A 24,871-nucleotide genomic window follows, 5' to 3' on the forward strand; every position below is an offset into this window, starting at 1 on the left:
CTACAATAAATGAAAGTTATCGCAAATATACTAATAACCCAATTGTGCTTTACTCACTCAGAATATGGAACCAAATTAGGAAGCATTTTAAGATGGAAAATCTTTTATCAGTGGCACCTCTGCAAGGGAACCACCTCTTTCAACCTTCGCAAGTATATCCAGTTTTTAATACCTGGAAAAGTTTTGGGATTAAAATGCTCAGAGATCTTTATATAGACAACATATTTACATCTTTTGAACAATTACGTTCAAAATTTAACCTCCCAGCTACACATTTCTTTTACTATCTTCAAATTAGAAATTTTGTTAAACAGAAATTGCCCGATTTCCCCCACCTTGCACCCTCCACAATGCTGGAAAAAATACTGCTCAATTCCGAGGAAACGAACACTATTTCCGCAATATATAAAATATTATTAGAGTCCCTACCTTTCAAAGATCCAAGAGGACATTGGGAAGAAGATCTCTTAATCAATATATCAGAAAAGGAGTGGAAGGTAGCAAAGCAGAGAATTCACTCGAGTTCTATATGCGCAAAGCATAGAATTATTCAACTAAAAATTATATATCGAGCTCATCTGTCTCGCTTAAAACTGTCCAAAATGTTTCCAGGCCAGGATCCGACCTGCGAGCGCTGCAACCAAGCTCCTGCCTCACTGGGTCACATGTTCTGGGCCTGCACCAAACTAACATCATTTTGGACAAAAATTTTTAAGTGCCTTTCAGACAGCCTTGGGGTCACAATCCCTCCTAACTCACTAACAGCTGTGTTTGGTGTCCTTCCAGATGGACTTGAATTGGAGAAGGACAAGCAAACGGTGATTGCATTCACTACACTCTTGGCACGCAGACTTATTTTGTTAAATTGGAAGAATCCTAATTCTCCTCTTATAAGTCAGTGGGAAACCGATGTTTTATATTATTTGAAATTGGAAAAAATCAAATTTTCAGTTAGAGGATCTGTACAAAATTTTTTCAAAACTTGGCAGGATTTAATCAATATTATTTTAGAATAGGAGAATTAACTATTATTGCATTTAACTCCCTTCTCCATCTCTTATTTATATAGATATTTACTTCTCCCCTTCTTTTGTCTAATGTTGCCTTATTAAAAAGCTTAAAGAAATTTTCCTTTAGCTAAGCTCTCCTTCTCAGGGGTGGGGTTAGATTTGTTTTCAAATTTGTTGGGTTATAAATTGATCTGTTTGTATGGAATGATTACAATGAAAATTAATAAAATAAAAATATTATAAAATGTCATGTGTTTGGGATCTGACGAACTCCACGCAAGACAGGAAAGATGCGAACTGCAAGGAAATGATGAAAACTTATTGTTTATGTAACTTGAATTATTTGACAGTTGCCAATATTGGTATAAGATAGCTCACCCACAACAATAATCTTGAACATACTGTAACCAGTAACTGTATTAGTCAGGCTATTAGTAGCCTGACAACTGATATTACCAGCGAGTGAAATGGGGCGTGGCACCTGTGCATTATGGGTGGGGTTAAAGGTTTAGCTCGAGCCATGATTAGCTAAGCTACATTCTGCAGTCAGGGGTAATTTATCTTTGCCTGCAAGTGCTAGTGGAATGGGAACCCCAGTACTACTGAGCAGCCTGAGAAAGAAAAGGAAGGGGATGCACTTACTCTTGGACCACGGAGAAGTGGGGACCAATGTGGTGAGCTGGACATTTGTCTTATTTAAATTCATTATTCTTTCCTTTCCTTCATTCCCTGGAGCAACTTGAAAGAAGCTAAAGGGAAAAAGGACCAGAGGACTGGAACTTTTGGTGTGTTATTGTTTTTGATTCCAAAAGTCCTTGATGGTCCATTCAAAGTAACCTGTACAAGAGAGAAGGGAACAGAAGTTTCTGAATGTTTTCTTTTTATTTCATCATATTTATTCATACACATGAACCGTGATTTTTTTTTTTTGATAGACTTGCTAGACTGAAATCTCTCTTCACTTCAACTTTGAAATTTATGATGTCACCTTGTGTTTTCATTAAAGAACTGTCAAGTTTTGTAAAAAAAAAAAAAAAAAAAAAAAAAAAAAAAAATTTGTACTAAATATAAACATAGTATCACAATGAAAGAAAATTGTTTCATCAAAGGTTTATTAGTTGATCTGTTTTGTAAGATTAAAATGAAGCTCCCAGACCCGCTCAATTTAGTTTAAGGTTATTGGTCTGCAGCCTATCTTAGCAGCATCATGCTTAAGAACCCAAGTCCATCAAAGAGCCTAACCTTGCAGACACCCACCAGTCAGTTTTGCTTTCTGGAATCAGCTAAAGGCGTGTGTCTTAGAGATGTGGGAGGAAAACTTGAGACCCTAAAAAAAAAAAAAACCTGCATGGACACAGGTAGAATTTACAGACTCTACCCAGATAGAGATCAGACAGTATTCAAACCAAGGGTACTAAATCTGTGAGGCAACAGAATAATCACCGTGCCACCATACCACCTTTGTCAACATTAATATGCATGGCTGTTTTAAATACACAGACTGAAAACATGCGCTTGTGTTAACAAATTAAAATATATGCAAAACAGAAAACCCTGGGTCACTTGACGATTAAGGAAGATCAATTTAATTTGCCATAGGGTCATTTTATTTTGTCTGCATTAATTTTCCTTTCAAAGACCAACTGATAGTGTCTTCTATTTTGATTCTGGAATGACATGGTTTTACTTTAAGTACAACTAGAATAGTCACTTTACATAATAAAAATCACACTTTCCAGTCTCTCGAGTGTGGGGGAAGGGGTTGAGGGGCAGAGTACTATGTTTTAGCCTTAATTTAATTAATAATTGTAATGTGTTTTGCCAGCCAGTTGCCTGTGGCTCTTCCAAATTTAAGTCAAATGCAGCAAGTCTCTTTGTGGTTTTATATTTATAATCTGTAGTGATTTTTCCTTGCAAAGAATTAGTAAAATGATGCTGATATGTTTTTGCAGGAAACCACAGTAATGTAAATTTTAGACATAAAGGCTATTTGAATATAATGCTTATTATCTCATTTACACAATATCCAAACACATTATATTGGTACATCATGACGAGTTATTGTAACCGAAGTATTTAAAATCAAAAACATTTTGCAAAAGGGCAGCAGTATATGAGTAAAATATGTCTGTATACTGGAAATGTATTTGTACTTTAATATAGCTGCTTTATAGCACCCTGTCAGTGTTTCCCAGGCTGATGTCTATTCTAACCCTAATTACCCCAGGCTAATAAATTCCAAAAAATGTCTAGCAGTCCGCTTTTATGATTCTAAAAGATTCATATGGATTACAGATCAATATCAGTAAACATAATGTGTTAAATCCACACACAGCAGTCACTTAAGGGATGCAAATATTTCTACAAAAGAGTTTGCTTAAAATACGATTTAGAGTTCAGAGTTCAATATGGTATGTTTGAAATGACTGTAATCAGTCTTAGTTTAAAGAGGCTTTATTTAATAGTCTAGGTGTCCTGATTACTGTCTGTATACAGTAATTAGATTTTCACTTGTTTGTAGCCTTTATTAAGTGTTTATACTACAAGTGTTTTTAATTCATAGTTCAGTATAATGAGTTTGAACATTTATTCTTCATATGGCTTGCTTTTCATTTTTATACAGATTCATAACAGGAACTCTTTCTGAATTCACTAGTTCACATTTTTTGAGATATATGCGTCACATGTTAAGATAGATTGATTGATAGATAGATAGATCTTTATTGTCATTGTCACTTTTACAAAGGAACAACGAAATTGAAGGTGCAGTCGATTCAGTGTGAGGCATAAGAGTTAAAACGACAAGAAGAGAGAAAATAATAACAAACCGAATAGTAATAAAAGTACTTTACTTTACAAAATATACAAACTGCACTTGTTATATATACAAATTGCACTGGTTAAATGTAGAAATTGCACTGGTTGACTTAAGGTCTATATTGCACATTGTTTTATTTTGAGTTCCGGGCTATGATTGCTTTTGGATAAAAGCTGTTTTTAAGGCGGTTTGTCCTGGTTTTCATTACTCTGTATCTCTTGCCCGTTGGCAAAAGCTGGAAGAGGCAATGACCGGGATGTGATGAATCCTAACAGACTAACATCAAACCCAAAATATAACCAAAAATAGAGAAATGTAATTACAAACAAAGGAATAATTCTAGCAGGGCAAAAAGTTGAATACAAAATAGCATAAAATAACAAAACCTAAGCCTTCTGGGCATTGCAAAACACCAAACCATCCCCATTTACCCTGTGGGTTGACTGGCCTAGTTATTCAGTACAGTTTCCTCTTCCCTGTTCACCATCTCCACAAATCAATCTGCTTTTCGCACCTGTGGCCTTTCCCTACTCCAGCTGAGCCCTTGTTCAACAGCTGCCTCTAATCTCCAAGCACAAAGCTGGTAACCCATAGCAAGAGTTCCAGGTTACCTGGTATTGATCAAAAATCTGGCATGGCATACCCTTTAGCAGCACCAGGTGCTTTTTCATAATCTTCCCACCACAGAAGAACAAGACTGGTTGTCTTCCCCCATGTCCTTGTGAGGCTACAGCATACTACTGACTTGGACAGTATCAGTAATACTACTTTTATTGAGTCTTTCACACTGTACTGTAGTTTTTAATATTTCACAACAGTGCCTCTAGATGAATGAATGGTTAAAGGTAATTAGTTTATTAGTAACAATATTAGATAAGTACATATTGTCACAAAACTGAGACATACACAGAAAAAGGTTTGTGGCAGCCACCCGTATATATTCTGGTATCCTGGCTGCAAAGTCGTTTTCTTATTCAATGACAGCACTGATGTGCACACAACTGAGTCCAAAACAAGACTGACAAACAGGGGAAAGGGGAATGCTTTTAAAGGGGAAGATAGGAAGTGAGGTCATAAGGATCGGGCCCATATTCGTTAGCCATTGGTTCGAGCCCGGACGTGACATCAGAGGCCGGAGCCAGTAAGGTCTCCTTCCATTGGTTCGGTCCCGGAAGTGATGTCAAGAGAGGCAGATGGGATCTCCCAGGAATGGTCTACAGGGAAGAGAGGAAAAGAGTCAGTGCCCTCTGCCACCTCCCGGCCTGTTTCAGAACTGCCGTCACTCAAGCCAACTGCATTTGCAGATTGAATATTTTTTTTAAGTTAAAGTTTGAACATTTAGGTTTTCAATTATAATCTCAGTACAAATAGGTATGTGTAGCTTTGAAATTATAGTAAATTTAATAAAAGCTGAAGGTCTATATGGACTGCGCTTGAGAAGACTGTGTCTCACCCCAGATGATGATCAGTATTGCAAAGAATGGAGAAAATAAAGATGTGGGGGTGATTTATGTTAAACCAGTGGTGATGATACTTTTGATGTTGTGGGTGCCCTCACATTGTACATAAACATTCTTCCTTTTGTAATCGAAGAATTACGTTTTTTTAACAAATGTCAAGATGTGAGTCTACATTTGTACTCTTTTGGTATTTGATTTAGTAAGTTTAAAAGTAATTCTTAGTCCAACATTGCTCTTTTAAGAAAAAACAGGTACCTTTGTATGCTACAACCAAAACTGAGAAATATAAAACGCATAGCTAGAAGGAAACACTAGTGAAAGTTTTTGTCTTTCATGTTTATAATGTCTTTATAGCATAATAAAGTATGTTGTGAGTTAGACATGATAGTATATTTTAGCATTGTCACATGTTCTCATGGTTTATATCCCTCATATATTACATACAGCATAACTATCAAGATATTTTCAGTGCTTTTGTTTAGATGAAAACAGAAATATTGAAGTATTTTTCTATTTTTTGTCTTGCAGAAAAGTAAAGACACATTAGATCCAGGTCGGTACAGTCGCTCCTACACGTCAGGAAGCACACTGGGAGCTGACCTTCGGAGAGGTAGACGAAAGCTGTCTGCAAGTCTTCAGGTTCCTTCTTGGAGGCCTAGAGATAGGCCCCGGTCCCCTGAAATACTTGACAGCATGACAAGACCAACAACTCTGCCCCTGCACATTCCTCCACGTATTGCAATCACCAACTGTGACTCAGACAGGTAAAGGGATGCTTATTTTTTTTAAAACCTTAATTATGTTTACAGTTTTGTATTATTTGCATAATTAGACTTAAACAAAAATATGTTAAATAAAGGAGATTTCTTAAATGCTTAATTCTTTGCTTATTCCACTTTAGCAAAAATAATTGGTAATAAAAAAATAAAGGTATTTTTTACTAATTATGATTATAGCATAGTACAATTTCCACTACATTTTAGTTTAATTATGGTGCAGTACTATTTGTCTTCAAAAAATTGTAATGGTCTTTTGTTGGAATTATTGTGCTTACTTAGCCATGGGACAAATTTGATGTCTCAAGCAACTTTTTATTTATTTATTTTTTTTAAAAGATGCATGACTAATGATTAATCCACAAGCAACTAAAAGGAACAGTTTAGTTTACACATTTAACTTTTATTACTTGCTTGTAATAGATTTCTAGAGATGGGCAAAGTCTTATGCAAAAAGTATGCAAAGTCTTAAACTTGGGTCATTACTGAAGATGCAATCAGTTTGTTGTCCCCTTTACTGGAAACATAAGACATTACCTAAGAGACAAAGAGCTACTGTGGCTGCAGGTTTTCATTCTAACCCATTTTCTTAATTAGTGAAGCCTTGGAAAGCAATATTAAATTCTGTATTTAATGGTTTTAACTTGAAGATTTGTTCTCTGACTTCTGATGTTGTTTTGCTCTCAACATTTGGTTGAAAATAATCTGCTAATGATATACAGTAGTCTTGTCTGACTGTGATAACAGCTAAAAGGAAAAGCTGAACAATTTTGATTTTGAAATAAATGTTTGAGTAATAGTATGAATTTTAGATTTAATGGAGCATCTCTTTGAAGTCTGGCAGGTACATATTTTCTTTTCTTGAGGGAACAATTCACTTGCACATCATATTCTTTTCTGACTCCACCAATGTCTGCCAATACTGCATTAAATGTTTTGTCTCGGAATATACTTTGACTTGATGTGTGTTAATCTATTCTGAAGTCATTTGCACTGCAAATCATATTGTAATGTTGCCTTGTTAATGGTGTTACTATATAGGAAATGTGTTATTTAAATAATTCATTCAAAACTAAGAACAACTACTAGAAATAAAGTCCAAGAGTCCTTGCATGAGACTCTAATATAGCTTCCTGTGCAAAGATTTCCTGTACTAAAAAACTAGTGAGGATGGTGTCGTCTTCAGCCGAATATTATTAAAAAAAAAAAACCAAACTGTTCATCATTTTACACTTGCTCAACTCTTCTTCTGTTTTTTTCTTATTCTAATCATTTGTCAGATTATGTTGTTTATATGTTATGTGAAATGAATAAACTGTTCCTGTTCCAGTATGCATAGGTATCTGAATAGGCTACTTAAAAAACCTATAGGGTAGCACTGTGTACTTTTGTTGCAATAATACAAACTGCCCAATTTAATGATTGTAGATGTCCTATTGTACAGAGCAGTTTTCGCCTTATAGGAATATGCCCCTCATTTTGCAGTGACACTAGCGCATATGCCATTTATGAATGTATGCATTGAAATGAATATAAATTGATATGATGTTTGAATTTAAGGTCTGGATAGAGATATGGGCTTGAACATAATGCATTTTTAACATCTAATGAACGCAAAAAGTCTGGGCACCCAGTACATTCATTGTTATGCAAGCACCATATTGCTTTAAATACAAACTGCTACTGAACCAGTTGGATGTCTGTATACTGTGCATAAGTGCAAGCTTCATGCTTGGCAAATCATCCATCCATCATTTACATATACAACCTTGACATGCATACATAACACAGTGCTCTTGCAGTGTGTTCAGATGGACAAGTGCAGTTTGTATTTAGCAGATTAATTAAAACAAGACTGGGTGTTTTTATGCATCATGTCACTTGTGTGAAATACTCTAGTTTATTTTTATGTGATGTAACTTCAAGGTTAATTGAGTACAATAAACTTGCATCATCAGGATGTTAAATAACAGAGTAGTCGCCAAAACCAATAACTGAAATCCTAATGGCCTACATGTATATGCTTGCATGAGGTGCATGGCGCTTGCAAAAGGAGTCTTTTGTCTATAGCTCACCTTAGATTGGAATTCTAAATTATTCATCCCTCTATCCTGATTGTAGTTGTGGAGAGTTCATGGGCAACAAGATTCGCTTTCTCTGGCAGCTTACATAATTCCTTGCTGCCACAAGTTTTTTTTTTCTTCACTGCAAGTCCCAACAACAACAAAAAAATAATCAAGTGCCTGCATGTAACGTATTTAAATGGTTACAAGTGATTTGCCTGAGGTTTTGTGTAGTATTTCAGAAGTTCTATTGTATTGGACAATTAGGAGGATGACTGATACCTTGAAGTGTTGCTTGTAATTTATAGCCTTGATTATGTCATTTTCTCCATGAGGGTAATCAGATATTTGCTATTGCAAGATTTTTGAGTCAACATTCCTGTCAGTAGTAGTTTAGGAAGCTATACAGTAATAGGACATGGAAAGCAGCATGTGTTTGAATGGAAATATTCTAAATTATTTCTCAGTTATGTCCAAATTAATGTAGTATTAATTGGAGACATCGGAAATTTTAAATTTAATTTTGCATATTCATAATTCAAAATTACTATCAACCAATTTAGTTTTTTATATATATATTATATATATAACACACACAGGGATATTCAAAATGAAAGAGCAGATTTCAAAAATTTATTTCAAACAACCTGTATAAGACAGAAACACGTTCCACACATCAGTGGATAGAGGAAAATTCAAAGTTTGGTCCTATGGTCCTTGAGGTTGCATGCACTCGACATGAGCACCATGTGGAGCGCGACAAACATCAAAACGGTAGACTGTTTCTTGCCACACACGAGTCAACTGGTCTCTAGTTACTGAATTCACAGCTTCCTCAATTCGATGTCACAAATCTTGAAGATTAGTTGGGCATAGGTGGAACAAACACTCATTCTTTTTTTTCCCCTCTGTGTTGCTAAATCCTGTATAAAGCAGATGTTGTTTTTTTATTTGAGTATGTCTATCAAAACAGGTTACATATATTGTAAGCTTATTGGCATAACCCTAACCCCAATATTTAACGAGATATTGGACATAAGGACCTCTTGTAATAATCTGATAAATATGTAAGACATTTACCTTTTTCAGAATACAGATGTCAGTTGAGAAAGAGTGCTCTGGTTTAGTGAGCTGAATCACAGCATCTGTATCTTAGGTTCTTTATCCCTAAAATTTTCATGTTACGTTTGTTGCCACATGTAAAGTTTATTGCATTCTGCAGTGGTCTACTGCTTTACCCAAGGCTGGTTCTTGCCTTGTGCCCAGAGTAGGCATGTACTTAACTAAGCATACTTAGGGGGGAAAAAAGGAAGCTGCAGTATTGTTTATTTTGCCATTTAATTCAGTATTAACCAGGTAAGTTGAAATATTTTGCATCACTCTTTTAATTGACTTTCTAACAATTATATCCCACCTCCATCATAATAAACTGGAAAACACATTTATGACCATAGTCATTCTCAACAAAATTTGGAAAAGATGTGTCCATTTTTGCTGAAGAGGAGGCCAGGATGTTTGATTTTGACTTAAACACTTTCTGTAACAGCCACACTTTCTTAAAGGGAAGTGATTTTCTTTAATGCATACAGTGAAGATGTTTTCTATTGATATTGTGGGTTGTGATCATTAAGATGTAGTGTAGAAGAAAACAGAATGGATTAACTACGCTTCTCAGAGCACTAATGATTCATTAATATGGCTGTATTTCATCAAGTGTCCATTATTGCACCACAGCTGTCAGCTTTGCCATCATATTTTATCTCGCAGTGAACCACATTGAGCCATTAATCCCATTTCCCTTCATTATTCCTTCTTTCTGCCTTTGAAATGTTGTACCACTGACATTTCTATGCAAAAGTGGTCAAATCTCATTACAGAGAGGAAATTTGCAAAGAAGGAATCGTATTGCAAAATTGGATCTCTCCTTATTATATGTGAGAGAGAGAGGGGACTAAAGTAACAAAGCTCAGCAAGACTTTATCTTGGTTTTCTGAAGATAAAATTAACAAAAAATAGGTGACTAAAAGGTCCATTGTAAAGAATGTATTTTTTAATTATTGCTATGTTGAGAAGATAGTATTTTGCGATTACTGTCAGTGCTTAAAGTTTTATTAAATGCCTTGACTTGTTTTTTTATTATATAATTAGCAATTTATAAGGTATAGTTTTCTTGAAAAAACTACTTGGAAGAATTTTTATTCCTACTTTCTGCTGCTTAATTAAGCTTTGCATAGGTTTAAAAGTTCATTTTCTAGACATGTCAAATTTCAGTTTTACAAAAGAGTTGTTTAAGATATACTGCATTCGAGACATAAGTGAATGGTAAACAAATGGTTATTGAGATCACTACATTTTTGTTATTTAGCTAGGACTCAGGTCTGCATTGAGCAGGTTAGAATATGACATGACAAAAATTTAGTAGAGAGGCAAAGACACACCAATGGGTGTTATGCTACATTTTATAGCATCATACTGTATTTTAGACTTTTGTTCTTGCTAGTTTAAACACTTTCTGTTATTGTCCATAATTCAAGGCTATAGCGTATTGATTGATTGATTAACTTTAAATGGAGAAGGCAGCATGAATACAAAACAATAAACAAGGTTACAGTGTAACGCATGGAGAAGTCCGAGCCAAAGACTGAACAGAATACACTTTACTAACTATAATATTTTAGTAATGTGTTATGCTTCATGGAAACAACATAAAGGCAGATTGTTTTGAAAGTTCAATCCGCATTACATGTATTTGTCATTCACCTGCATTTTCATCATGTCTGTATTTGGGTACTGACTTGCCTTATCATAACATTGATATTATGTTTGTTTAAGAAATCTTATTATCCTTTCATGAATTTCTTGTTTTCACTTCAGGCACTTCTCAAAAAGTAATAAAGGGACTGTGGCTGACATGCAGTAGGTCAGCCAGTATATCAGATTTATTTATGTCAATAATGGTAAGACGGACAGCATACTGGATAGCACTTCTCCTTCACTGTTCCAGGAGACTGGGTTTGGAGTTGCCATACTCTTCCTTATTGTGCATTGACTTTTCTTTGGGTTTTCTTGTTTTTCAACCTCATCCCAAAAACAAGTGTTACCTGGCATCCTTAAATTATCCTTAAATCATTTCTATATAAATAGACATGAATATACAGTAAGTGTGTGTAAGTGTTCCACATATTAGACAGGCACCATTTCCAGCAGGTCTGTGCCTTTCCACATTGCTTTCACTATAGGTGATGACCTTCTATCACTCTAACAGTGACTGCATTGTGAAGGTGAACAACTTAGATACTTGTGAATGATACTGAGATTATTTAGTGTTTTGTACAGTGTGTTAAATAAAAATTTTTACATTGCTTCTTTTATTAATTTTTACCATACCTCTGTGTGTTTTCTAACACAATTATCCAGTTTAAGATAGTGGAAAGCCACAGCCGATCTGGGTAAAGATCTGTGCAAAGTATACACGACATTTCATTGTAGAGCACAGTCATGCAATGTATTTTAATAATTTTATTGAAGCTGTACTTTTTCCTTTATGAAAGTATCCATACTGAGAAGGGTAGTAGATTGATGGATGACGAGAAACATTTTGTTTTAATTCAGTAACTTCAGATGGCTTTGTCTCAGTGCAGTGTCCTCTTATATTAGCCACAAGGGGTGCAAGTACGTAATGCAACATCATGATTAATTATGTGACTTCTAGAAGAAGGGCTGAGATCTGGGTTGACTTTCCCAAAAAGCTGCTGCATTTGTTGTCACTTGTCACTGTGACAATTTTTAAAAAAGTCAAACTGGCCTTATTCTATATCCCACCATCTTTTATTGTGCTTATAATAGGAAACCTGAAGAAGAGGTGAGGTTCAAAAGTAAAGCAAAGGTCAGAAAGTGGGAGATCAGAAATACTACAATCAAAGAGTTTTAATACAAACCAGCAATAAGTATGGTTTTAGGAATTCATAAACTCTGAAACGAAAACTAATTTGAGGTGCTCTTTTATCCCATTGCATTGAAATTGATGGTTCATGGCTCTGGAGGACATGCTCCTGACATTGCAAGCTGTACCGTAACAACGAGAGCTTAAAATAGTGCCTCTAAGTGGTGACAGAAATGGTGCAAATAAATATATACAGTAAAAACAAAACTAAGCTAACAGGCAAAAAATGGTGTAACCACCGGAATCTTTGGGTTAGAAAACTTTCAAACTAGAGTTACAATAATAAATTGACAAATACTGAGGATCCTGCATCTTTAAACTGAAGATCATAAAAGGACAAGGCACATTTTATTATAAAACACTGTCTCTTTGCAGAAGGCACAGTCCTACACTGACTTCATGACATCATCCCTGGTTATGAGGTGTGCGAGGTGAAAGAAGCATGTTCAGGTGCATGGGAACCAGAAATTTTATCACTCGGCAGCCTGACACTGAGTGCTGGATCTGCAGGTAGAATGAAAGGAGAGGCATTAGTCGACCGCACCAACCCTCAGCTCAGAGTGGTAATACCAGTCAACAAGCCCTGAAGTTGTCTCCCAAATATACTATATATATATATATATATATATATATATATAATATATGATTATGTCTGCATCTCTGTACTTCTCATGAGCACCAATAGAAGGCCACACTTCTTAATGTTGCACTTATTAATCATATTAATTTCATAATGCTGATGTGACGATGCTGGTAGTAATAGTTACAGGAAAGTTTGATGGCTGTGTGGAAAGACCATGAAAGCCCAAGGGTGAACCAGAGGATCATGTAACAGGCTTTCACAGTCCATTACTGGTTTTAAGCATCATCAGATAAGTAACACTCTCATTGACTGGATAATATGTTAAATTAGGAGGTTATGTATAGCCCAGCTAATTCTAATAACAATTAAGACTGTAGCAGTTATGTTAAATATGCTGCAAGTCAAGGAAAGATACAGTATATTAACACAGTTGTCACATTGATGACCATTTGAACAGAATAGTGCCACCTGTTGGATGAAAGAAACATCAATTCCACAAAACAGAACTATTGGACAAAGAGCATGGTAAGAGTCTAGACAGGAGTAATTTCAACGACCCATTAAAAAAATCACAAGATTTAACATGCTTAAGAAATCAATGAATGATTAGAGATCATTCTTCGCCTGTAAATTTTACAATAAGCTATTGGAAGCTATTTGGGGGTTCAGGAATTTATGACCAGCTGTATAATGAATGTTCAGTTGATATGAATAACTGTTCAATATAAATAATAGAGTCACATATGTATTCCAGATTCTGTAGTTTCAATAAATAGTTTTGTTTTTTTACCCCAATATCATTATTTAGGATATCAGTATTTTAATAAAGAAAAGCATAATGGGGGAGTGAAAGGATTGGCATGATATTGGAGTGTTAAAAATTGAAAAAGAAAGATGTAGCAGCCTCTATAAAAATGCCTTCATATAAAAAAAGGAATTCACAGAATGCAGATGGACTGAAACGCCAGTAGAATGCTTGAGTTGTGCTACAAGTTCAAACAACATGTGGAATTCTTGTTTTCTGGTACATTTAAAGGAAATAGCGAATCTGAAATGTGCAGCTACCTTCTGTTGCTCTGAGAAAGTGTGAGAGACATTTACATATTATTGAAACTGTACAAGCACTGCTTAAAAATAACTAGAGCAGAAGAGTAGACAGCTCAAGAAACACAATGCTGCAAAAAAAAAAAAATGCAGAAAGTCAAACAAGCAAGTCTGAAAGAATGAAAGCCTTGCCAGTATGGCAACTGTGAAAGCAGAGACCATGGAGAACTGGAAAACGTCTTTTTTTTTTTTTTTTTTTTTTTTTTTTTTATGTGAAACCATTTTAAATGGTCTGGCATTGTTGAAGCTGAGAAGAAATAATAATGACTTGCATATAATGAAATTACTATATCGTTAGAGCAGACCATTGTAACAGATATTTTGAATTTGACTTAGCACCACCAACATCGCTTTGATGAAAACAGCCTGGCTGAACAGGTTGAAAACAGCCTTTTTACACATGGCAAACCACCAGCATACCCAAACTTGTATCGAAAGGGTTAGGTTTGTCAATAAATGTGAATGTATCCATACTAATAAAATCTGTATGTCCTTCAAATTAATAGTCTTGATGTTCCGGCTGCAGTCACTGATGGAAAAGGCCCTAAAGAGCCAAAGAGACACTTTTATACTGGAACAGCCTAGCTTAAAATTACAAGTCACCAGCAGAATTATTGATGAACCATTGCCTTCCCTCAGTCCTTCCAGGTACAAACCAGTAGCTAGAACTTCAGTCTATCAGATAAAAGTGATGTACACACAAAGAGAAATCCGAGACATCAGTACTATGAGAGATAAATTTTGACAGTTCAGCCAGATCACTTTCACATTTGCATGCCGGAGAAGCCATCAGAATTTGTAAATGGCATATTGGAACCTATCAGTTGTCATCCAGCTTTCTGACACAGAAGAACTGAATAGTGATATTATTCCTAGAAAATGTGAAAAAGAGTACAATATCCATGCAGACTTGACATTTAACTCTTAAGAACCAAATATAACAATCATCACTGCTTAACCATATATTTCAAAATAGTTAAATGAGCATAACTCTTATACTGTACCTTACTGTAGGAGCTTAAGATACAATGTGAATTACTGCCCTTAAGTGAGGATTGCATTTGGTCCGAATGTTATGCAAAAAAAAATGGTAGTATTGTGCTTTGTCAAATAAATGATTATGGTCTATATATCTATGGGATAAGACCTTGTTAAGAAAGTCTCTGCTATGTGAATTACAACATGCATTAACATATTATGAAAGAAAAACTTTGATTTACTGTGTCATTTTTGACTTTTGCAGTCAGGGTTAAGTGTCATTTGCCTACCTTTTAGCCCCTTGAGATTGTTGCATCAGAGATGTAGGTGAAAACTACTTATGCAGGGTGGCTGAGAATCAGTGCTGTCTGAAACTGAATATCTTTCCAAAGCAGTTTCTGGGAAAGATGGCTGGTAATAGGTTCATGTTTCTAGTAACAAAAATCTGGACCGTCTTAGAAATATAATTTTCAATAAACTATCGTGTTAATTTTCCTCTTCTGTTTATTAATTCATTTAACATTTAATTGTCCTTTCCAAAGATAATTATAAATTGAAACTCGCATTGCCTATTCAAGCTAAATATTAACAGCAGATTAATTTAGGATTGCAGCATCTTCAGGAACATCCATTTGTTTTCTTATGCTTCTTGTTTGTGATGAGTACAAGGTAGAAATGGACCTAATTTGAGATGTATGCAGTCATAAGGTGCATGCAAAGAAAGCCATTCGCACATTCTCCCAGTAAGTATTTTAGTGGCCCCAGTTGTCCTGACAAAAATATCTTTAACGTTATGAGGGAATCTGGAATCTCTGATTGACTTGGAAGACAGTAAAAAAAAAAAAAAAAATCCAAATTACAGGTATGCCAGTGCAAAGTCAAGATAATTGTTAAAGTGCTTACTGTGCGGTATTAAAGCATACACTTGTGAATACAATGTGAATTTCCCCTTGGGATTAATAAACTATCTATCTATCTAGACTGTATACTATTCATTCGTCCATTTACTGAACCCACTTTTTTCCAGTACACTGTCAACAAAGCTGGAGAGGGAGCAAGAAAATGGGAGCCAACCCTGGACATGGTGTTAGCATCATACAATTAACTAAAAGTAAATAAAGCACCAGTATCAATCTGATGGAAAACATTAAATAGACTAAAGTATCTCAGTGCTAAATAATTATTTTTTCTTGGTCTCATAATCATGCAGTTTCCCAAAGGCTCTTAAATATATAATTGAATTTTAATGGTGTGTACTTTCAAAACAGTATAAATGTATTATTTTCGACAAAGCTTTAAACATTCTGTTTAAATCCAAACACATTCTGGAATTTAGTTATTTACAACACTTTCAACTACTGTATACTGATTAAAAACAGATGGAAAACATTCCTTTGTAAAAAGCTGTTTGCTTTTGCTGGTGATTAAATTACCTAACGCTGTGCAGGTGCCATAAAGGGTGGACTGGAATCCTGACTTTGGTGATTGGATGACACTTTGCCCGGTTGTAAGGCTATAATGGATGGGTAACATGAATGAAGGTTTAGCCCAGTCAGGAGGATTTTCGATTCTTATTCCTGTCAAGGTGAAAGAATAATGGAAGGACTTGGGGAGACACTATATCAAGAACAGTTTAGCCCCCCAGTATGGGAAGTGGCAGTGTTCCTCAGGCTTAATCCCATGTTTAGACACCCACAGGGTTGCCTGGGACTTGTGGTTCGGAAGGGCAGCCGTATCAGGGTCCTTGGGACCTGCCAGAAGGCGATGACTAGAAAGGAACTCACTATTATGTGCAGCCTCCGTATGACCTGGAAGAGCTTCCATCATGCAATCCATTGGCACCAAAGGTATTCCTTGGTCCAACATGAAGGAGACCTCTCACTGGTGGAAAAAGAGGACGATGCTTTCTAAGGAAGAGTTAAAGAAGACAAAGGATTGCTTATAATATTTTGTATTGTGATGGACTGACTGTAGAGCCTGTTCAGGCATAATAAAATATAATTAAAATAATATTTTAACCTGGAACTGTGCCTGTAGAAGTTGTGTGTGGTGTTTGGAGCTCTGAGGAGCCCCCTAGTTGTATCAACATGGTGACAAAAAAATGTAGCTACAGTACTTTAAAATACTGCCCAGGAGTTGGATGTATTGTTTAAAAATTGTATGATGCATTCATAGTGTTAGGATTAATTTATTCACAGTTATCACCTCATGCTTGCTGAACATCAATGGATAACTCCATGTTTTTTTTCTCATCCTTAATCATTAGTTGGATGAAAACAAGAGAAAAGCCACTATCTGGATCATCATCCTGCACTCTGTTTTGGGAAGAGGTTTGCAGAATGATATCATTATAATTTACCTAGGTTCCTTCTTGATTTAGAAGATCAGCACACATTTTCAGTTCATTTTCACCTATCTCTGTTTTCTACACCTGCTTAATCCAAGTTCTGCCTTGTTCATTTATTTGCAGAAAAGTGAAATGGCTTTACCTGTTTGTATTCTGCCACATAGATTATGGGCAGTTGCTAAAGACTTTATGCCCAATTGTATTCCTTTTTTTTCAACAATTTATCATTGTGCACACTTTGCACAAAGCAGCCAGTTTCCAGCCTGGTTATAAATCATTGTTGCTGACAAGGTTGAACTGTGGAACGGCTGTTAAAGTGACTGAAAAGAGAATTAGTCAGTGTTTCTTTTTGTTAAGTTTCAATAACTACCTTGAGTGATGGAGAAAAAGATTGATTGGGAGTGAACACTTTTCGGGTTTGCATAAAAGTAAACTTGCTTCTGCAATTCTTCTGAAAATGTAGTTGTCTGCATGTATTGTCCCTCAGTTAATTGTCTCCAAAGAATATACATGTTTCCTTTCTTTTTCCAGTCTCTGTGTAACACAAAAGATTCTTTATCTTGTTCATCACTGGTTCGGTTTTCTGCCCTTTGCACTCAGTTTTGTTTTTGTCCTTTTGGTTTTCTTGTGGGATGCTGTGAATGTTAAATAGAATGTAAAATAACAAGAATACCTAGCTGGGAGGTAATGGTGACATCAGTGTGAAATAATTACATCTAAAACTGTTCTTATTACAGTAATGTGGACATTAATAGTCAACATTTAAAAGCACAGTATGAAGAAAGATTATCTCTACAACTCAAATTATTGGTTTAGAGTCTGCGAAAGCAGAAAGGTGAATTTAGCATTGTATTAATGTTGGGTGAAAAAGAGTTTTTATTTATTTATTTATTTATATATATATATATATATATATAATATATATATATATAATATATATATATAAAACCATACATACTTAAGTGGACGAAATCTTTATCAGAGGCTTTGTGCTTGACAGAGAAATTCCTGACCACCTGGTGCCAGATCTGGCAGCATTGCTTCCTGGAAGCCACTGTGCCAACAGGTAAGCTTTGCATTGTGGTTATAAAATATTGTATAAAGTTGCTTGATGTATAACCAGCATCCGTTCCCAGGTTTATCTCTTTAGAGCGTTCAAATCCAAAGCATTAGTTTAGGAAACAGTGTGAAAGTTTGCATCCGGCATTTCCTCTTTAAAAACTTTATGGGTAATTTTAATCACTGGGACATTGTCTTTTTAAAAACTTGCCTATTCCAGTTTGTGGCACCAAGCTTTTCCATCAGTGTTTGACACCAAATAGGAACCATGCCAGAACATGGCCAGATTGTCTAGCGCACACACACATAAACATTTGAGTTGTAAGAGGATACTAGATCACCCAGAGAACAATGTGCAAACTTTTCACAAATAAAATCTGGGCTTGGATTTGAACCCAGTCTCCTGGTGCTGTGGGCTTATGCTCTCTCGTTAAACTTATTAATTTATAAAAAGACCGTGAAACGCTCCACCACAACTAATGACTTACTGGACCACTGTTATAGTACAGTCAATATTGCTTGATGTTCCTTTCCAAGGGAATATAGTACTATATACTCATTCCAGCATGCATACATACATTTTTGAGGGATTCAGTGGTAGCGTACTGAGTAAAGTAATTTATTCAGTTTTATGAAGAATGCCAAAAATGACACCAAAAGATGACAATTAAGAAAAAGAATTTTGTTTCTGTAACGAGCAAGAGGGACCAAAATTCATTCATACATTCTCTGAATTTGCTTCTTCCAGTAAAGTAAGGAAGGACCAGTATATGAACTTTGTTTTCTCCATCACTGAGCAAAGTTGCAAAGTCCAATAATTACCAAAACAGACAAACTTTAATTAATTGAAAAAGACTTTGCATCAGTCCAGAAATGTCTTGGTAATGGCACCAATTATAAAACTCTTCCTTTTGTCTGTGCCTAGCCCTACCTCCATAAACATTTAATGAGATTTATGCATAATACCAATTCACATCCTCATACAACTTCTTGTCTTGAGCCGTTTGCGATCGAAAAAGGAAAACTAAAATGTCGGATGGCCTCAGCTTGCCTGTGCTTATGTTTTGTGCTCAGCCACTGTTTCAAAAACTTTATTGTAATTCCTAAAACTGCTAAGATCTCTTTTCTGAGTTACTCTACAGAAACAGCTCTTACTGTGTACATTTATGAAAACATTAGTTAAATCTGGAACCACCTCATAACTGGACTAATACTAGTTTGTTTATAGAGCCAAATGATAGTCGAAGCTGGCATTTATTTAGTTTCCTAGTAATTTAGACATTAAACACACATTTCCAGTGGCTGTATACATAAGCCATTCACAATGTATAAACATCTTCTTTAACCCTCTGAATCTCTTTATATTGTTTAATTGCTTCTTTATTACTAATCCATGTGATTCTGGAAGCTGAATGTCCTAAGGAATAGTAAATGGTCAATCAAGATTAAAAAATTAAAATTTTGCCCTGTGACTCTTAGCTCATCAGTGCCTCTGGGTTATGTCCTGTCTCCGTGCTCTTTTGTCTTTTCAGTGAAGTCACTTCTAAGGTCAGTTTAGTCCATTTTTTCAGTTTGCTGTGGATAACACAGTAGCGAAGCCGAGTACTGTACAATCTGGAATTGGACAGTGAGTTGTTTGTAGCACTTGTTCATCTAATCCATTAATTGAAGTAATCTAAAATCGTTGAGAATTTCACAGATTATAAAAAGAAGCAAAACCCTAAAACCCCTGCCCATACTACTGGGAAACCTAATCTAAAATGATCTTTAAATATCTTGGAATTTACATCAACTACAGCACCTTGAACTGAAACATTAATGCACAGTGCATCTTCAAGAAACAACACTCCATATTTCCTCATAAAGAGATACAGATTGAAACTGTCTCATTTCTTTTGCTGTTAAGGTATCTAAATAAAAAGACAACCACACAGTATAATGAACTGCAAGAAAATTATTCTTCCCACGGCTTTAGGACTTCTCTTCATTAGTCTTTCTTTGAACACTTGCACTTTTAACAATTACTAGACTTGTGCTCAATCTATGGTGTGATTTATATTTGTTGGTTGTGGTATTTTATTTCTTTGCTTATTAAATAATTTAAGAAGTCATAATCGAATATTAGTGCTGCACCAAAAGCAGTTTCTACTAGCTGCTATTAGCAGTAATTTATTCTGTTTTATTTTAATTTTTTTCCAAGGTTAAACTTTTGTTTGACATTAATTTATAATAAAGTACTAATGGAATTTCTTATGTCATGGTTACAAATAGAAAGAAGAATAAAGGAGAAACAATAAATGAAAAGAGAATGGAAGAGTTGCAGGCATACAATATCCGATCAATGTAGCATAACATACTTATAGATAACAATATGTAATACACCTTTTATGGTTCACTTAATCATCTTTTGTGTAACAAAAATTTAATAATCTTCCTATATCATGTGTAATACATAGAGAGATCCTTATTGCATGTAATGATTGTTAAATGAAGATTTTGCTATTTTCAATGTAAATCTGTGTGTGTATATGTTTCTGATCAACTAGTCAACCGAATGACCCAAAACGTCCCCCTTACTTTTAACAATGAAAAATAATTACTGAAATATAAAGTAAAAATGGAGAGTTAGATTGGAACTGGTTACACATTTAAAAAGTATTGCACAATAATGAATGCTTAGTATTTGTGTGTGGTATCATTCTTGTTCATCTTTTAGGACCTTTGTCATTAGCAGTTTTTTGTCCCAAAATTATCATAAATTCTTAAATATTTTAACAACAACCCCTTCAAATACAGACTAGAATTACTAAAAAAGAAAGTAAACGTCTGACTTGACAAAAGATTAAAAGAAAAAAAATAGCTGTATACCATAGAGTTTTATGTTACATTGCATGTGCACACAGTTAAGGCTTTTATATTCACTTGTTTGCAGTTTGACCTTTTACACACAAAATAAAAGATGATAAAAGTGTTATGAAAAGAACACTTAATCTACATTGGCAGGATCCTCTCTGATACACTTTTTGGGATATCTTTAGCTTGTTATGGCTAAACTTTTGTATTCTAGCAAAATGCAAACTATGTAGATGGCAGGACACATATTTGCTTTAAAGATGTTTTTTGCTTTTGATACCCCAAGTCAGATGTCAAAAGATAGTCAATGAGTAGGATACAGTGATCCCTCCTCGATCGTGGGGGGTTCTGGAAGGTGAAAATCCGCAAAGTAGAAACCATGTTTATATGGTTATTTTTATATTGTCATGCTTGGGTCACAGTTTTGCACAGAAACACAGGAGGTTGTAGAGAGACAGGAACTTTATTCAAACACTGCAAACAAGCATTTGTCTCTTTTTCAAAAGTTTAAACTGTGCTTCATGACAAGACAGAGATGACCGTTCCGCCTCACAATTAAAAGAATGCAAACATATCTTCCTCTTCAAAGGAGTGCGCCTCAGGAGCAGAGAATGTCAGAGAGAGAGAGAGAAAAGCAAACAATCAAAAACTGATAGGTGCTGTTTGAGCTTTTAAGTATGTGAAGCACCGTGTGGGAAGCATATCGTGCAACAAAGCAACCACAAGTAAGCCCAGCAAGGAAGGGAGCAATGTGAAGGTAGTCTTTCAGAGTTTTTTGAGGAGCGACCGTATCCTCTAGGGGTGCGAACAGCCCCCGTGCTCACAATATATTTGAGGAGTTTTATTTAATACGTAATATGTGCTCTGATTGGGTAGCTTCTCAGCCATCTGCCAATAGCGTCCCTTGTATGAAATCAACTGGGCAAACCAAATGAGGAAGCATGTAGCAGAAATTAAAAGACCCATTGTCCACTGAAACTCACGAACCAGCAAAAAATCCGCGATATATATTTAAATATGCTTACATATAAAATCCACGATAGAGTGAAGCCACGAAAGTCGAAGCGCGATATAGCGAGGGATTACAGTATTCTAAAACCCTTGGGCCTGGCTCGGTGTGAGCAAGCAAACTTTACAAGCTCAGTGCCCCAACACACCCACATACACAACTCATCCTGTCAGTGCCTACAGACAAAGCTGAGCTTCTGGATCACAATACTACATAACACCAAGGTCAGACACAAGCAGACAGAGAGAACACTAGCAGAATCCAAAAAATTGGCACACATGCAAACAGAGGGTCATTAATGGTAGAACAATACATGAGTAAATGTATAATATCGAAATTCTAAATCCAAAAAACCAAAACAGACCTCAAAAAAGGAAAGAAAAAAAATTACTAGAAATCAAGTATAGTCTAAATGGTGATTGCTGCGCATAATCCTAATGTAATGGTTGCACCACACTACCTTCAGAGCCCCCAACCCCCCCCCCCTCTTTTTTTTTAAAAAAACATCTTCTGTTTAACCATCCTGTGATTCCTGCAAACCAATAGGCACATATACAGTAGCTTAAGCCAGGGTCAGAGTACATAAATATTTAGTAATGCAGGACAAATTATGCTAACTAAAAAAAAATATCAACCTAGCTGTCAAGCATGATGATTAGAGTGTCATGGCTGAGAGATGGACTTAAATGACCTGCTAAAGTTAAAGGGACTAACAAATTTCTGAGATACAAAGGTGAATTCTATGGGAATGTTGGACCATCCATTTATGAGCTGATTCTCTTTTATACACCAAGTCAATGATCCAAAAGGTGCATGGGAGGAAAAAAAAAGACTTCAGACTTTTCTAAAGGCCTAGTCAAGGTTCAGATTCAAATTCTCCTGAGATATTGTGGTAACATTTGAATGAAACGTTCTGTGCTTTACACCCCAAAAATGTTAATCAGCTCATGCAATTATGCCAGATGAAGTGTGTCAGAATTGCTCAACAATGTTATGAAAGCCTGATTAAACACTACTGAAAATGTTATTTTGCAGTTGTTGCTGCTAATGATGGTGTAATTACTAACACTGAGTCCATGGGGTTATGTACTGTACTTTTTCATAGTGGTCTTTGAGTGTTAAATAAGTAGTAAATATGAATACGTTGGGCAGAAACAGTTGCTCATTATGTTGGTTACCTGTGGCCTAAAAGAACATATTTCAGTGATTTTTGTGTTGCAGTTATGTCAACCTTCCCTTAAAAGAAGGATCAAAATTCAGTTGTTAAGAGTAAATGAAACAGAATTTTGTTGCAGGCAATTAAGGCAAGGATCGTTAGAAAAGGAATTTTTACATTGCCATCAAATCAAAAAAGACTAGACCAGATGCCCTCAAATTGTGCAATGCACCTCCCCCTTAAGAAAGCACTATTGTCTGTCAGAAGCGTCAGGTATCATTGGCTGAAGAAAATTTTTATTACAAGCACGCAGACTATTTGTGTGTAAGTGAGTCAGTTCCTTGGTGTACTCAGAATGCATGAGATGTGCTATCTTGTAGATCTGAAGTGACAAAAATCTGTCAGATGGCACTGGGCATGAGAGTTGGTATTTGTTAGGCTGCAAGGCATGGGGTCTCAGCAATCAAGCTTCCAAACAGAGACACTTGTCATCATAACAGTGAAATGAAAACAAAAATAATAAAAATAAAATAAAAGCAAAATAATTTCCTTTTAATTCTTGACAAATATAAGGGAAGGATGATTGTGGGAGGATGTTTGGTGGGAAGTTATCAATGCGCACTGCTCAACTTTCACAGTGGTAGTAGAAATGCATCATCAGCTAAAATCAACCGTGGATGCAACTGAGATTGGGATTATTTGACTTCAGATATCAACCTGAGGCAGGGGCAGGAAGTTACATCATTTCACATGGTAAAAGATATCAAGGACTGATTGTGGTCATGAAGATCCACTTACACATTATACTGCCTGGCAATAAATGAAGTCAGTTTAAGTGAAGTAAATGTTGTTGTTGTTGCATATTCTTAGTATTTGTGTTTACCTTTGGATGTATTTGCTTATCTTCCAGAAGCTAAATCTTTATTGTATCTATTTTTGCCAGGTTATGTTCTTACACTGTTCTGCCCCAAGCTAAATGGGAAGTGCTTGAAGATGGATATACTATGTGAATGACATAAGGGGTCCATTGTCCCACCAGCTCTCATTTGTCCAGTGCTTCAAAAGCTGATTTTATTGTCTCCTCAGCAACAGTAATTTCAATTATGTTTGTGCTGAGAGAGAGATAGATAAAATCTCCTTCCTGTTTAACTCCATTCTAAATTTGATGCCATATTGACTTGTCAATTGTAGATTGCTATCTCAGGTTTTGTGAATCTGAAAGATCCAGCTATTAAAGACAAAGCTACATCTGTCTGGAATAAAAAGTGCACTGTTCAACTGTCATATTCCAAGTGATCACAGTCCTTCCATAAATGTGGAGGAAAGATGGTGACCTTTCATCTCTGTCCCTTGTGCATCCCTGCAAAAGCAGTGTAACTGAACAGAAAGAAATTGTTTGAATTTAATACAGCCATTGTACTTTTAAGTATTGATAAATAAAACAAATGACTGTAGTTTATAACAGTATGAATAGCTTTTTACCCAGCTTCCTATTTGTTCGTAATTGAAATGGTTGCTTTATCATGCTCAAGCTCTAAAACATCAGAATGTCTGTGTAAAGTAGGAATCACAGAGGCAGAGAGTGGGTGGCAACTTTTGGTTTCCCCCTGCGCAAATGTGGGATGTAATGCAATTCTTGAGGCTGTGATTTACACTGGCAAGTGAAGAAGATTTAATTCCACAGCTGCACTGCTGCCCCAGAGCAGAGTGTG

The 24,871-nt window shown here is 35.6% G+C and overlaps 1 protein-coding gene across 1 annotated transcript in view; it reads left to right on the forward strand.

The window, feature by feature from the left end:
• LOC114667772 (phosphodiesterase 4A, cAMP-specific) overlaps positions 1 to 24,871 on the forward strand; it is a 649,415-nt gene that overhangs the window by 93,902 nt on the left and 530,642 nt on the right. Inside the window, 1 exon segment of the mRNA XM_028823210.2 lies at positions 5,817 to 6,052. Coding sequence (XP_028679043.1) covers positions 5,817 to 6,052 — 236 coding nt within the window.

Source organism: Erpetoichthys calabaricus, chromosome 17 (genome assembly GCF_900747795.2).
Source record: "Erpetoichthys calabaricus chromosome 17, fErpCal1.3, whole genome shotgun sequence".
NCBI classification, from domain to species: Eukaryota; Metazoa; Chordata; class Cladistia; order Polypteriformes; family Polypteridae; genus Erpetoichthys; species Erpetoichthys calabaricus.